Source organism: Phoxinus phoxinus (genome assembly GCF_949152265.1).
Source record: "Phoxinus phoxinus genome assembly, chromosome: 13".
NCBI classification, from domain to species: domain Eukaryota; kingdom Metazoa; phylum Chordata; class Actinopteri; order Cypriniformes; family Leuciscidae; genus Phoxinus; species Phoxinus phoxinus.
The window spans coordinates 10,120,426-10,135,688 of NC_136888.1; the positions used below are offsets into that span (position 1 = coordinate 10,120,426).

The following is a 15,263-nucleotide window of genomic DNA, read 5'->3' on the forward strand; positions in this document are numbered from 1 at the left end:
TAAAACTGTGCATTTAATCAAAACGTAATGTTTAACCATTATTGGGTGAATCTCACATTTCACCACAAAATCCATATACATTTTTTTAGAACAATGAAGATTGTTTGCATTATTTTCATGACACATTTCAATTTCATTTAATTAACTTACTTTAGTACAAAAATAATTAAAACTGACATAAAAATGTATTGAAACTATATAGACTTTTTTAAAATAATAAAAATGACAAAAACATAAAATTAAAACCTAATGATGTCAACACATTTACATGATTTTTTTCCCTGTAATTCTATAAATGTAATATGTGCAATATAATGTTTTATTGCATTACAGTAAAGAATATGAAATTATCATTTATATGACTTTTTTGCATTACAGTGAATGTTAGAAGAAGCATTGGTTGGAAAAACTCATGCCTTTGAGCCAATGTTACTGTCATGCTGGACAATTACACTTAAATAAATAGATTTTGGACAAATACATTTGAAGTTGTATCTATGTGAACCATTTATTGTCTTTAGTCTCATTAACTAATACAAAAAAATAGCTTAATAATGGTTATACTTCATGATCCATATTGCAGCCATTATCTAAAAAAAGAAGATGTTTCTGCTTATTCTCAATCAGCTTTACTATATTAAAATATAACCATTTACATCCAAAGAGAACAAGCACTGTGAACGGTGGTGTCGGTTCAGTTTTGCGGGGTCACGCTGGTGGTGTAGAGGTACGAGACCGTTCCCGCCTGGATCTGGAAGGTTTGCCCCTGAATCTGATGGCTGGGGATCTGCTCGCTGGTCTGGCTGATGGAGATGGGCTGCCCGCTCTGACCGCTGATGTGAATGCCTCCTGTTGGACTCGGCCGGCTGGGATTCTCCGAGCTTTCGGACAGCTGGTGGATGACCTGCAGCTGCTGTGGAGCTCCGTGATGAACCTGCAGCTGCTCCATGGCTTCTTTAGTCAGCGTGATGACGTGCATTTGCTCCGGCTGCCCGCTGCTCACCTGACTACCCAACACGCTGATGGTTTGGATTTGAGCGCTGCCGTCTAACCCGTCCGGCGCGACCAGCGCCAGGTTTTGGACGTGACCTGAAGGTTGTGTGAGAAGCGCGAGACCCTGTTCCACAGAAGCGTCTTCTGCAGTGATGATGCTGATAGCTTGATCCTGACCCAGGTTGATGTTTTCCACCTCGCTGGTCACCACCAGCTGGATTTCCTGCTCGCCGTGGGTGGGAAGTTGGTACGGCTGGAGTTGGAGGATGTTGTGCATTTCTTCGGCCCCTGGTGTGGCCTGCACCTCCGCGGGGCCCGTGCTCTCAGCTTCTCCTGGTTGACGCTCTTTGTTGTGAGTCTTGGTGTGAGCTTTGAGGTTGTCCAGTCGGGCAAACGACAGGTTGCAGACCGAACACGTGAAGGGCTTTTTACCCGTGTGAGACGCCACGTGACGCCTCCTGGCACTGGGGTCCGAGAAGGTCTTATCGCAGACATTACACACGTATGGCTTCTCTCCTCTGGATGACGAGAAAGAGATTTATTTTTTAAACATGGAAATCTTGAGCATTAAAAGGCAAGACACTACGGGCAAAAACATAGTTTTTTCATCCACTGGTCAGTTTTGAGATTTTAGGCTTTTTATAAGATGTTGTTCCAGACTAGATTCCACAAATCACTGTAATTGTTTATTTTATTGCACTTTATCTATTTGCATCGAAGATATGTATTGTAATTGAAATCTGCAGAAGGCCGTTCCATCAGTGTTTTTCAGAAATCTCCACTTAAGAAGCTTTATTCGCAGTTTTATTTCTATCTATATTGATATTCTGAAGGTTTTTACAGAGGAGTTTGTTCATATATCATTCACCTGATTATTTTATACAACATTTTATTCCTAAAGATATGGTGAATATGTATTTTTTTTCTGGCTGTTGACAGTATTTTCTGATTTATAGAGTGATAAAGAGATAAAAAAATATGCAGAAAAACAAACAAACTTGTCAACAAAAAATTAAAAGAATTTATCCAATGATCAGATTTCTGTTCTGGAAATGCCAAATTAGTGCAAATTTAATTACACAATGCCTCATTTTGCATATTTAAACAAGATTTCAGAAAACTAAATGTAATCAGTCAACTAAGGAGGTAACGAGATATCTATCAGTTTTATTTAGTTTCTTCTATTTACCGGCGGTGTCTTAATATGTTAATATGCTGATTTCTGACCTGTGTATCCTGATGTGTGTCTGCAGTGTGCTCTTGGCTGTGAAACACTTCCCACAGATTTCACATGTGAACGGCTTCTCACCTGAAATGATAACACAGGTGTTCGTACAGCACAGATAGTATGCAAACTGCTATGAAGTGTGATCTGTTTGTTACCAGTATGAGTTCTCAGGTGCTTCTTCAGTTGAGCTGCATCCATAAATTTATGATGACATTGCGCACACTCAGGTAAAGCTTTTCCTGTGTGAACGCGGTAATGGCTTTTCAGCTGCCGCTTCTGACTGAAGCTTTTCCCACACTGGTCACAACTGAAAGATTTATTCTCTGTGGAAAGAAAATGGAGAATTTTATAGACCATCAAGCAGTATATATTCAGTTATTTGAATATGTACTCTGGTGTTTAGGTTATGTACTGTACCATGATAAGACCAATGTTTTTTTGTTTTTTTTTGCTATTACATTTCCACATGCTTTTGGACATTATGTATTATTTATGATCATACTAAACTATGGTGTCCTTACAGACAAATATGGTCATCAAAGTGTACCATGCTGTACATTTAAATGCTGTGGTATAACATCACATGGTACAACCACTGTGGAAAAAGAGATCGGACACAGAAATGTTTTTAAAAAGAAGTATCTTATGCTGACCAAGGCTTCATTTATTTGATAAAAAAATTATTAAAAAAACAGTAAAATTGTGAAATATTGTTTTCTAGTACTTTTTTTTTATATGTAAAGTTGCCAAAGTTGCCAAAATGCCAAAGTTGAATTTTCAGCATCATTACTCCAATCTTAAAGGGATAGTTCACTTTAAAATTAAAATTCTGTCATCATTTACTCACCCTCAAGTTGTTTCAAACCTGTATTAATTTATTTCTTCTGCTGAACACAAAGAAAGATATTTTGAAGAATGTCGGTAACCAAACAGTAGTCTGTACCCATTGACTTCCATAGTATTTTTTTTTCCTACTATGGAAGTCAATGGGTACAGACTACTGTTTGGTTACTGACATTCTTCTAAATATCTTTCTCTTTCCCTTTAAAGGGTTAGTTCACCCAAATAATAACCTACCCTCGTGTCGTTCCAAATCCGTAAGACCTTCATTCATCTTCGAAACACAAATTAAAGCAACACAAATAACTTTTCCTCTTCGGTCGCCCTACAGGTTGGAAGCGGAATTGTCCATTACCGCTGTCGTAAATAATTTAGCCTACCGCAGCCTACTGTTGCACACACACTCGGTCTCCACAGACAGGGTAGAGTATGTTGCATGATTTCATAAAAGTATGATGTATTGCGACATCAGAAACGAAGAAAAACAAAATAATGACTATTGTAATGCTTGACATAAAGCAAACCAAATATGTAGTTTTCTTAGGTCTCATTTGAACTACAGAAATGCGACCCAATCTGGCAATCTTACATAGTGCGGTTATAGCAGATATAGGGCCGCAAAGCGAAGGCAGAAGTGCCTTTCACCCTTTTACGACTTAATGAACCACTGATACGATTTTGGAAACATTATTTTAAGGTAAAAAATCTTCTTTAGTGTTGCTAGGAACACAAATGAAGATCTTTTTAATGAAACCTGAGAGCTGAACCATTGAGGTTAAACCAGTCACATGGATTGCTTTAATGATGTCTTTACAATCTTTCTGGGGCTTTAAAGTGGTAGTTGCGTAGCTGTCAATGGAGGGACAAAAAGCTCTCAGGTTTCATCAAAAAGATCTTCATTTGTGTCTTACGGGATTGGAACGACACGAGGGTGAGTAATTAATGTCAGAATTAAACATTTTGGGTGAACTATCCCTTTAAGTGTCACATGACCATCAGAAATCAATTGCTGCTATAGAAACATTTCATATTATCAAGTAAATATTTTGTAACACACAAAAATGTCTTTACTGCCACAATTGATTAATTGAATGCATCTTTGCTGGATAAAAGCATTTTAATCTTAACCCAAACTATTGAATTGTCATGTATAAGCAGCATGGCGCAGTGTGTGTAGTTGTGAAGTCCCTTACCTGCGTGTAGGTTCATGTGCTCCAGTAGGGAGTGTTTGGTGGACAGCGCTTTGGAGCATATCGTGCAGATGAAGGGCTTTTCTCCCGTGTGCATGCGCTGATGAACCAAAAGAGTGTGTTTCTGGGTGAAACCCTTCCCACAAACACTGCATCTGAACGGCTTTTCACCTGCATAAAAAGTTGTCATTTTATATTGAGATTTCCAATAGACACGTGACCATCCCGCACTTTTTTTTTTTTTTTTTTTTGCTTCTCCGAAGTCTTTTCACAGACACTGTCTGATGACCCATTTCCACAGTTATTAACATCGTAAATCTACAATGTTTTATTTTTACATTTTATTTTTATTTAATAAGTTATATCCTTTAAATGGAAAACCATGTGGAAAACCAGTAAATGCTACTGAGTGAGTGTTTAGGGAGTGACGGCGAATTTCTTTCTCTCTAGAGTAGACCAATGTAGCTAATCAATCTCTCAATAATTTTTTCTTCCTTTTTTGGAAAGTCAAAACGCTATCGTGGATTTTTTTTAAATGGGAACACAAAATATATATTTGTATTTCTTCTCATGCCTTTCACATTAGCCTATGATGACTTCCTTCTAAGAACCCCAGAAATGTGAAAAGGGTCTAAAAGAGTCTTAAAGGAGTCACCGGATGCAAAATTCATATATATTCATATTTGCATATAAATGTGTCTTTGCAGTGTGTGGACAAAACCACCATACAAAGAAAATGGCTCAGAGTGAATGGATTTTTTTTCAGAGCAATATGATGTCAGATTGCTGATGCTCCGCCCACGACCATTGACGGACTGCCCCTTATTAGCATATTTCTGCCATTAGTATAGAGCATCACAGTCCTGCCCACAGCCCGAGAGGGCTTTGGTGCCGGAAGTAAATTTCCCATTCATTTCTCCCATTGACTTTTGGAAAAATCCGTATCTAAAGAGTTTTAGAGCATGTCTGAGGATAACCAGCTATGGCTGAACTCATAAGCATACAACATATAATTTCGAGTGAAAAAACGAAGAGAAAATCCAAAAAAAGGCAAAGGTACAAGACTGTGTACATATTTTCATTTTCGAGCGAAGGAACTACTCGTCCCACAACCCACCGCGCCTCGCTGAAGTCGACTGAAGCCACAGCCGCAAAAGAGCCTTTTGAGTGAATTTTATATAGTAAATGTGTAGTTAATAGCAGTTCTTTCAGTAATAATCGTGGAAAAATAAAAATAAGAATATATTGTGTGCGTGTGTGAAAGCGGTTAACGATAACGTTAGCAACATGGTGTAGCTCAGTCATCAACACACGTGTGTTCAGTCAGTGTGTAACGTTAGTTTGTGTGTTTATTTCAAAGCCCTTTATGACACAGGACACTCTGCTGACAGGACAGGTTGAGGTCCATGCTCATTTTCATGATGTTATAGTTCATCCTTAATTGTAATAACATTTAATGTATTTTCTTAATATCCACAACAAGTGAAAATTAAAAAGTGATGGTCAGCAAACCAGAAAGTGCACAGCGCCACCGGTCTGATGCATGGACCGGTGCATGGTCTGCTCTTGGACTGTCATATTCAGTTTATTAACTTGCCATGAATTATTACACAAATGTTCAGTAAATGCATGAAGAGGTATGCCTAGGCTTAATATTGTTTTGACAGTGGCATCATAAAATGCTTGATATGACTCATACCATATGAAGGCTACAGTAGCCTATCTAAAGTGAACGATAAGTAAGGGATAATGTAAAGCGAGGCGGTTGTTATAGCGAATACAACTCGCGAAAGGCTGATTATGAGCCCGACGCGAAGCGGAGCCTGAAGGGAGTTGTATTCGCTATAACAACGAACTCGCTATACATTATCCCGCTTATTACATGGCTACCTACCAAATAAATAAATAATTTGACACAAAATATTAATTTAAAAAGGAATGTATTGATTTAAAAACTATTTATATGGCTTCCGCTAAAGAAAACAGTCCGTTCAGTCTCTACTGTTAGAATCCTGCTTCCATGGCAACGCTCTGTTTTTTCATGGACCTTCGCGGGGTTTACACGACATCCACCAATCAGATGCATCACTGTGGGATTGTGGGATTGTTTAGGATTGTGGGTAATGAAGTACTTATCCAAGACATCGCGAATAAAAGGCATTTATCTCAAATCAAGGTTAGTGCCCCATGAACTTTTGGCGTTTATATGAGCATATACAATCGCTTAGTACAGCCGTAGCTGGTTTTAAGTCTACCATGTATGGTTACGTTTTTATGGCTTATACCCCAAATGTCTATGGAGAAATTGTATTGAATTTTTACTTCCGGCACCGGCTGTGGGCGGGACTGTGATGCTCTATAGTGTCCGCCAAGGCACCACTTCACCCATAGATATTATATAGAGACTAGATGCCCTATTGGCCGCTGGGCACTGAGAAATACGGCCGCCATCTTAAACCGGTCGTACTCCTAGTTTCGTTGCTTAGCAGCAGTTAGATGCCAGAGCACTGTGGAGCATTTTCCTGTTCTAATCGGCGGACCACCGCAAATAGGGCCCGGGATTACTTTTCACAAGTAAATTTTAACATTACCGTACTTTTGGTTGTATTTTGTGAATAGAATATTACCAGATAATTGATAAGGAGCAAGGATCTTTGATATTACTGTACTGAAATCGTAGCCAGCTAACGTTAGCTAGGCTATGTTTACTGCATCACTCGGCATGGAGAGGTGGGGTAAAGTAATAATTATAAGAGCTTCTCGGTTATCAGATATAAGCATTTAACGGCCCTGTATTATAAACATATATAAATATAGGTTATTTGTGTTTGCGCACGTGATATCAGGAAGCAATGTAACGTTAATAACGTTACCTGCGCAAATCGAGTGTGTGTGTGTGTCACAAATCATTATTGTTTCTTCAACTTATTAAAATGTCTTACTTTACTGCAACTATCTGTTTCTGCTTCTTTATCATATTTATAGTGTGCGATTTATAAAATACCTTATATCCTACATCACATATTTTGATTTTGGACGTCTGGTCACTTATCATATCTTATATCAGAATATTATATTACTGTTAAGCCTACTATGAATATTAAAATATGCCGAACCATGTGTCCTGTATCATAGCTACATGAATGACATTTGCAGAAAAAAAACCCCGCGTGAAAATCAGTTCGGTATTCAGTGAAATATGGTTAATTAAATGCGCTGACAGCTCATTGCACCGGCCATACAGATGACACTGAGTGGAGCGGGTGACCGGTTTAAGATGGCGGCCCCACGGCTCGACCACGCTAGTAGGCAGTAGCGGTCGATACGGCATCTATCTATATGATGTCTATGACTTCACCTGTCTTGTGTCGACACGCCCCATGGAAGAGAGGGGTGGGGTGAGCTGTTGCTCATTATCATTTAGACATGCACCGAAACAGGTCTCTGTGAACAGAGCTGTTTTTGAGGTAAAAAGGGTGTTGTTTTACACAACCACTGAGGAATTTTAACCAAAGTATGTTACACATTTTACATGAAGACCCTAAAGAATCAAACCAAGTTGTGGAAAATGGGCATCCAATGACCCCTTTAAAGTCCCCGTGAACCGGAAGTTGCGAACGACTTTTCATTTGAAACGGACAAGCAGGCGCAATGATATTACGCAGTGCCTGAAAATAGTCCCCAGCTAGTAACTTCCAACGTGACCAGCACTAAGTTTGTAATATCATTGCGCTGCTGGTATGGCAGCAGTTCCTGGATTATTACGCAGGAATGAGAGTATAGTTCCTAGCCATATTGGCCTAGAAAATTGTCACTTTTCATTTTCTTAGTACACAATGTAACTACAGAAGAGTCAAGTTTTAAATAGGAAAAATATCGAAACTCTTTGGACATTTTTTTGAGAGAGATGCTAACGGTCTAATCAGATTTAATGATCTATGCTAAGCTATGCTAAAAGTGCTACCACTTAGATCGGCTGAATGGATTCGAAAATGGTAAAACTAAACTGCTTAACTCTAGGGAAGTTGGCAAATGAGCCTATTTCCCAAAAAAGTGGAGTGTTCCTTTAAAGGCAGGGTATGGCGATTTGTTCCAGTTTTTTTTTTTTTTTAAAGTCTCTTCACATCCTGATAGCAATCACCAGGTTAAGTGGTCTAAATTAATTTATATCGTCTGTGGAAGGCGTAGGACCATAAAATGTGATGTTCTACCTGCCTGTCAGCGTATGTATTCCCATACCTCCACGCACTTGTACAATTTTCACACTGTAATTTAACACTGTCTCTCATGATGTTTTTGTTTGCTCAGGCGTACGCGTTTATGTGTTTTGAAGGAGGTGTGGCTTTGAAGACGCTCTGAAGAAGGGTGGGATTTCATGCTTTTAAAACTGTCTCACTATTTCTATTTGTTACTATTTAGTCGGTTATTTAGTATAATAAAAAGATGAGGTGCACCTGTATGAGTTCGTTGATGTATCTTCAGAAACAGATGGTTTTTATAAACCTTCCCACACTCGTCACATCTGGCCTCTGTGTCCGGGTACTTCCTCTTTCGCCCTCTCTTCCCCGGCTCCTTGCGCTCCGTCAGATTGTCTCCTAACCGGTATCCCTTCAGTTTGACAGGCCGCCGTATTTTGCGCTTGCTGTGACGGGGTCTGTCCTCCTCTCCGGGGTTGTAGTCGCTGTCACTTAAGTCTCTCGGAGGTGAAGTGGGATCTAAGAGAGGTTCTGTGGGCTCTTGAGTCTGTGTTGGTAAACCGCTCTCTGGATTCTCTGTCTGCATTGAATCCTGAGTGTACATGCTCTTTTTCGGGCGCCCTCTTTTACGCTTTGTCTGTATGCATTCATCAACACCTTCTCCCACATTTTCAACCGTCGTACTGTCCTTTTGAAGGTCCTCGTGGGCTTTGAGCAGATCTGGGATGTCCAGAAAGCGGGCCATGTCAAACAGCTGCTCAGAGCTACTCTGGTCCACCAACACATTTGCGCTGTAGATGAACTCAAGCACGGCCGAGAAGGTTTTCGCAGACATGCCGTCCAGCTTATACACCGACTGGCTTACCTGATCTTCAGAAGTGAACATGACTGAGAAATATTCACTGCTCGCTGCTAAAAGAGCCTTGTGTGCCTTGAAGTGCACGTCTTCTACGATAAGGGTTGTGTCACAGAGCAGTTCACTTCTTCTGAGTTTGTCAAATTTACGCAGGATAGTGTCCTTGTGTGTTTTTGAATGCAGGGCGAGGACAGGTGATGCTGGCGGTGGGGACGGCGCAGACATGGTGCCGTTACAGCGAGCTTGAATCTAAAAAGGAAAAGGTTTTAACACATCTATTACGTTTGCAATATAGCAGTGGTATTAAATGGGCATCAGATGGATGAACAACACAATACCGAACCCATATTTAATGTATACTTTGCATTTAATGTATACTTTGCGTGGGTCATATTTTCTTTTTCTTTGTTTGAATAGTCTTGCTCATGGTTTTTGAAGTAGAGGGCATGTCAAACAACATGTTCATGTTGGCATCTGTCTAATTTGACTATCTTCTACCAAATAAAATAAACTTGGACACACAGCCTGACCTAAAATAAAATATATGGGAAGCATTTTCTTCTTCCCTTTAAAGACCTACAGTATTTATTTACATACATACGCATTTAGAAGATGCTTTTATTATTTATAATACACTGGAAGTACACGTCAACAAAATATATAACACTGTTATAGTGGTTTTTGTGATGTATTTATAAATATATTTATAATAACTACACAATTTTAATGATGAAGCTGCAAAAATACATGTTTTTACAGAGTTTTCACAAAAATAACATTAAAGTATATTTTAGTTAAATAAAATTCTTGCATTTTGGCAGTACTCCGGAAATTCTGCTAATTATTTAATTGCAAATGCACACAATCAAGTGTCCAAAAACATGATTACATTGAGTTTGCACTTAGCAGTAGGCTATATTGTTTTAAAGTAGGAATACATTATTTGAGTAATAAGTACTAGGCTTGCTTCTTTATATATATATATTCACCCATCAGACCATTTTTAGGTTGTGTGAGAATTGTGACCAACTAGTTGAGAACCATGTACCATATAAATCCATGGTGGTGCATTCTTTGTAAAAGTTGAACCATGTAAATCCTAGTGTACATGAATATGGTAATCATTAAAAACCAAAGTCTATATTAAAAGACCATGGTATTCCCATACTTACACCCAAACTGTAGCAATGTAAGCAAATTTTGACACATTGTTACAGAGATGTCTGCCAATCATGTATACACTGCACTGCAACCGGTCTAAACTGTAAACACAACCAAGTATGGTGCAGAATCTCAGTGCGTTTTGTGCACAATCACAATGGGTCACTCACTCACAAACACGTGCGCGCGCACTGTGAATCTTCATGTATATCTATGTCAAAGGTCTTTAATCACAGTATTAAAATAATAAACTGCTTTAAACCAGCGCCATGTGTAGCAACAAAGAGCTAATTTGTTTTCCCTTCTAAAACACGCTCATATGGCTAAACGGCTGGCGCTGATCAGTAAATCACAGTTTATTCTGCGAAACGCAATTGAGATAACAATTATACTACTCTCTGAAGACTATGATCTACGATTAAGCTTTCAGGACCTTACCTTAAAGGAACCGTTTCAGGACAGCCATATCTCGCGAGAATTAGCCTACGCTCCGTGATTTCAGTATCCACCACGCGGAAGTAGGCAGATAGAACATTATTGGGTAGAAAAAAAGGCAGCATAGTTGACAGCATAGACTCATGATCTCAGCATAGACTCAGCGTTGTGACGTGGTTACCATTTTTAAAAGCGCAAGGGATTACATGTAATCGTTTTATATAGATTGTAAGAGTAGATTTGCCCATTTTTATATCTGCCACCATCAAATGCTGAATGCATTTAAAAGATCTTCCGTCCTGGGATTTGAAGGAAAGATTCGTCTTTGTGGGCCTCAATGCGCCCCCTGGAGGAACAGAAACATTTGTCACCCAGTGTTGTGTTTGCAAACAGCGCCTCTGTTCTGACAGCGAAGCATTACAACACACACTAACTAAAGCGCCCTTTTATTTATACCTCAAGGAATATAAATAACTGTACACAATGTTATTCCGTTAGCAGTCAAAACCAGTTGATAACTAACTAGTATGTTAAATATTCGCATCTCTGTGCTTCTGCATCCCCTCAAAATAAGACAACTGAAACTCCATTTCCCATGATGCGTTTTAAATAGGACAAACATAACAGTCTCGTTCCAGTGTGTGTAATAATTCACAGACTCTGGTGTGTGGCTGTTGTGTTTGTTACCGCAAGTCTCAGAAGGCTGGAGGTAAGTGTGTCATCGAAATGTGCACCTGCTTTAACATGCTGTAAGATATGTATTTTAACTACTGTAATAGTATCTGCCATTACTAGTCCTTCTTCGTTTTACAGTTATATTTAACCTTAGATTTTCATACTAAATCTGTATTAAACTTTATTATTACTGCTATGGCAGCTGTAGGTCTGATTTCTAAATATGTTTCTATATGGTTGCTGTATGAAAAGTATTATTAAATACTAAGACCGTTTAAAAAAACATATTTAGACTTGTATAATAGTCATGTAAAGTAGGACACCAGTCTGTTGTTCATTGACTTTGTTGGCACAAAATCTGATTTTATGGTTGTCTTGCATGGTTGTAAATGTCTCAGTAAGTATTGTGTGAATACTTTTTTTTGGTAACACTTTACAATAAGGTTCATTAGTTAACATTAGTTAGCATGAAGTAATAATGAACTGCACTTATGCATTTATTAATCTTCGTTAATGTTAATTTCAACATTTACTAATACTTTATTAAAATCTTGTTAGCATAGTTAAAGCACTGTGAACTAACATGAACAAACAATGAACAGCTGTATTTTTTATTATTAACAAACGTTAACAAAGATTAACAAATACAGTTACAAATGTATTGCTCATGTTAGTTCATGAATTAATGTTAACTAATGAACCTTATTGTAAACCATTTTTTGGTTAGCTTTAAAAACAGAAGGAAAAACTACATTCCGAAGGGCAATAAAATCAGCAAGCTTCTTCAGTGAAAATGTATATAAAAATGTATATTTTGATGGCCGCTTTTAAATGTTGTAAACCTCAATCAAATAAATTTTTTGTGCTTTAAATTTGTAAATATGTATTGACGTTCTGACCAGGCAGGGTCTTATAAGGTATTGTAATTGTACTAAAGTAAATAAATGCAATATTGAGTAACAATAAGGACTGTCAAACAATTAATTTTAATTAAATTAAATTATCCCATATATCTTGTTCCAGACTAAAATGCATATTTGAGCTGTTTTAAACTGAAAGCACCTTGCACTGACATATCATAAAATATTTTGTCTCAAGATGCATACCAGTAATGTTTTTTTCTAAGGCACGTTTATAAAAGATACTTAAATGTCCTTATTGAACTAAAGCCTAATCCTGGCTTAATCTAAGCCCTGTCTGTGAAACCGGGCCTAAATGATAATAATTGCAGTAATCACAGATCAATATGCAGAGATGTTTATTTGCTCACTAAAGCTTCTTGTAGTTGAGCTGAGAGATGCAGCGTGTGAAAGTGCTGGTGGTCGGAGCAGGTGTGGTGGGTTTATCCACGGCTGTGTGTATCGCTGAGACGCTTCCACACTGTTCTGTAACTGTTGTTGCTGAGAAGTTCTCGCCCGACACCACCAGTGATGGAGCGGCTGGAATCCTCCTAGCCACTGAGTTTCCTGGTGAGATGAACACATTTGCCATTGTATCGTGTGTTTGGGATTATGCCTTTTTATTTTTTTAGGCCCGTCTATGTAAAAACGGTCAAATTGATTATTATTGAACTCTTTTACTAGACATCCCTCTTGAACGGCAACGGCGTTGGTTCAAGGAGTCATTCGATCATCTGCTGGCCATCGCAGACTCCCCACAAGCCGGAGAAGCTGGCGTGTACTTGAGCTCTGGGTAAAACCCTAGTGATCACACTAAAAAGATAATGTATTGATGTGGTTTGCATTTATCATAATCTCAACATTGCACCCTCTTAGGTACCATATTTTCAAGGATGTGCCCTGCGACAAAAAGCCCTACTGGGCAGATTTGGTATTTGGATTCAGAAACATGACGGATCAGGAAATGAAGCGTTTCCCTAATCATAAGTTTGGACAAGCGTTCACCACATTAAAGTGTGAATGTCTGAGCTATTTGCCATGGCTGGAAAAAAGGTACTAAAAAGTTTAATATAATTTATATAATGGACCCTTTTCACAGACTGTAATGACAAGTTCTCTTATTAACATCGTACATCTAGCAAAGTTTTTTTATTTACATTTCTTTTTTTTAATGATGTACATTTATAACACTATACTTTGTGTAATATTACATTGGCATTAAATTACAGAAAACTGTTTAAAGTCCACATGAAATCAAAATCTATAAATATGCTTTCTATTGGTGCGAATGTTAGCGTCACGTGAACCGCCACAGCACACACACTGTCTTCTCCGGTCCTGAGACACGATAGCACATATGATACATATATCATATCCTCAGAAAATATGTATCCCACGGACCCAGTTGAATTCTGCACAGAATGCTATATTTTAAAGTGATTTGGAGGAGATTAGGAGGAGAAACGGTTAGAGAGTAGAAAGAAACTGCCGCTGTGATATAAACAAAACGCTATTGGCTATTTAAAAAAAGGGGAGGAGCTGTTCAATGTCCCACCCTGTCTTTTTCAGTGGTAATGACGTCAACACATTGAATAATGCTGCGTGTTTCAAGGCCTTTAACACTGCCGTGTGAGTGTTTCTAATAGGCATCTTTCTCTTTTATGTCAATATTTTTCTCCTGTTTTGGAAAGTCATAGAAAAGCTGTCATGTATTTTTTCTTGGGAACGCAAACATGACAAACCGTAGAAGATTAAATGGAAAATTATAGAAGTTTACCCAACTATGATGCATCTGAAAACCCCAGAAATGTGAAAAGGGTCCATTTTTAAAACAAATATTAGACTACAAGGGCAATATTAAGTGTATACTAAATAAATCAGTAGTGTTCATCTATATTTCCCAATAGATTTAGAGCAGCTGGAGGTCAGATCCTTCATGAAAAGGTGACTGATCTTCACAAACTGGCTCTGAATTACGATGCCATCATTAACTGCTCAGGCGTCGGCTCGCGTTTTTTGGTGGATGATGAGAAGGTCTATCCAGTTCGAGGGCAAATGTTGAAGGTTAACGCTCCTTGGCTGAAGAACTTCATAAGAGATGGAGATGGCAAGACCTACATCTACCCTGGAATGAGGTACGTCTCCATTGGAGGCACACGGCAGACGGGCGACTGGCGTATGGAGGTGGATAAAGAGGACAGCGAGGGGATCCTGGAGCGCTGCGGTCGACTGGAACCGTCCCTGCGAGCGGGTCAGGTGACGGGGGAGTGGGTGGGACTGCGGCCAGGCAGGGCTAACCTGCGGGTGGAGCGCGAATATCTGCCTGTGCGGGGCCGCCAGGTGCCTCTGGTGCACAACTACGGTCATGGAGGCTGTGGTGTTACTCTGAGCTGGGGGACGGCACTGGACGCGCTCGATCTGCTGAGACAGAGTCTGTACGAAAAACCACCTCTAGCCAGACTGTAAATCTCATGTGTCTTACACTTATATTGAAGTTTTAGACTTCATACTGATATCCATGTGTGATATGATTTTCATACTGATATCTTTGCATTTGTGCATGAGAATTAGCACTTACATGTTAATAATAGATAAATCTGATGTAATTTGACATCTAAAATATTTTACAAAATGATTAATAATTTCTGTATTACTCATTTCATCAGTTTGTAGGATGTTTTTATCAATAAGGAGGTCAAATGTATTTCATCTTGAAGATAAAATGTGTAAATTTTTCGATGTTAAAATCTATTTTTTATATGCCAGTTTTGTGTGTGTTTGAAAATCGTC

The 15,263-nt window shown here is 38.7% G+C and overlaps 2 protein-coding genes across 4 annotated transcripts; one reads left to right on the forward strand and one right to left on the reverse strand.

The window, feature by feature from the left end:
• Positions 1 to 96: 96 nt before the first annotated feature.
• zbtb24 (zinc finger and BTB domain containing 24) lies at positions 97 to 11,247 on the reverse strand. Of its 2 annotated transcripts, none has more exons than XM_079633879.1 (6): positions 10,903 to 11,247; positions 8,706 to 9,552; positions 4,255 to 4,422; positions 2,377 to 2,544; positions 2,221 to 2,302; positions 97 to 1,511 (listed from the first exon to the last, which is right to left on the reverse strand). In XM_079633879.1, exons 2-6 carry the CDS (start codon positions 9,526 to 9,528, stop codon positions 695 to 697), a joined length of 2,058 nt encoding a protein of 685 aa, XP_079490005.1. In that variant the 5' UTR covers positions 9,529 to 9,552; positions 10,903 to 11,247; the 3' UTR covers positions 97 to 694. The 2 variants fall into 2 exon arrangements, with proteins under 2 accessions (XP_079490005.1, XP_079490006.1); XM_079633880.1 differs by lacking the exon at positions 10,903 to 11,247 and adding an exon at positions 10,476 to 10,862.
• Positions 11,248 to 11,356: 109 nt separating this feature from the next.
• On the forward strand, positions 11,357 to 15,120 carry ddo (D-aspartate oxidase). Of its 2 annotated transcripts, none has more exons than XM_079633882.1 (5): positions 11,357 to 11,608; positions 12,850 to 13,043; positions 13,158 to 13,266; positions 13,350 to 13,526; positions 14,381 to 15,120. In XM_079633882.1, exons 2-5 carry the CDS (start codon positions 12,872 to 12,874, stop codon positions 14,937 to 14,939), a joined length of 1,017 nt encoding a protein of 338 aa, XP_079490008.1. In that variant the 5' UTR covers positions 11,357 to 11,608; positions 12,850 to 12,871; the 3' UTR covers positions 14,940 to 15,120. The 2 variants fall into 2 exon arrangements, with proteins under 2 accessions (XP_079490008.1, XP_079490009.1); XM_079633883.1 differs by having other exon boundaries at positions 12,860 to 13,043.
• The last annotated feature ends 143 nt before the right edge of the window (positions 15,121 to 15,263 follow it).

Bases quoted from the DNA above. Each gene is read 5' to 3' on its own strand.
- zbtb24 (XM_079633879.1), bottom strand. From the start codon at position 9,528: ATGTCTGCGCCGTCCCCACCGCCAGCATCACCTGTCCTCGCCCTGCAT. The intron at 4,423-8,705 runs GTGCACCTCATC...CTTTTTATGCAG, and splicing joins ACATCAACGAACTCATACAG to GTGAAAAGCCGTTCAGATGC. The intron at 1,512-2,220 runs GTCAGAAATCAG...CTCGTCATCCAG, and splicing joins ACACACATCAGGATACACAG to AGGAGAGAAGCCATACGTGT.
- ddo (XM_079633882.1), top strand. From the start codon at position 12,872: ATGCAGCGTGTGAAAGTGCTGGTGGTCGGAGCAGGTGTGGTGGGTTTA. The intron at 13,044-13,157 runs GTGAGATGAACA...CTCTTTTACTAG, and splicing joins CCTAGCCACTGAGTTTCCTG to ACATCCCTCTTGAACGGCAA. The intron at 13,527-14,380 runs GTACTAAAAAGT...ATTTCCCAATAG, and splicing joins TTGCCATGGCTGGAAAAAAG to ATTTAGAGCAGCTGGAGGTC.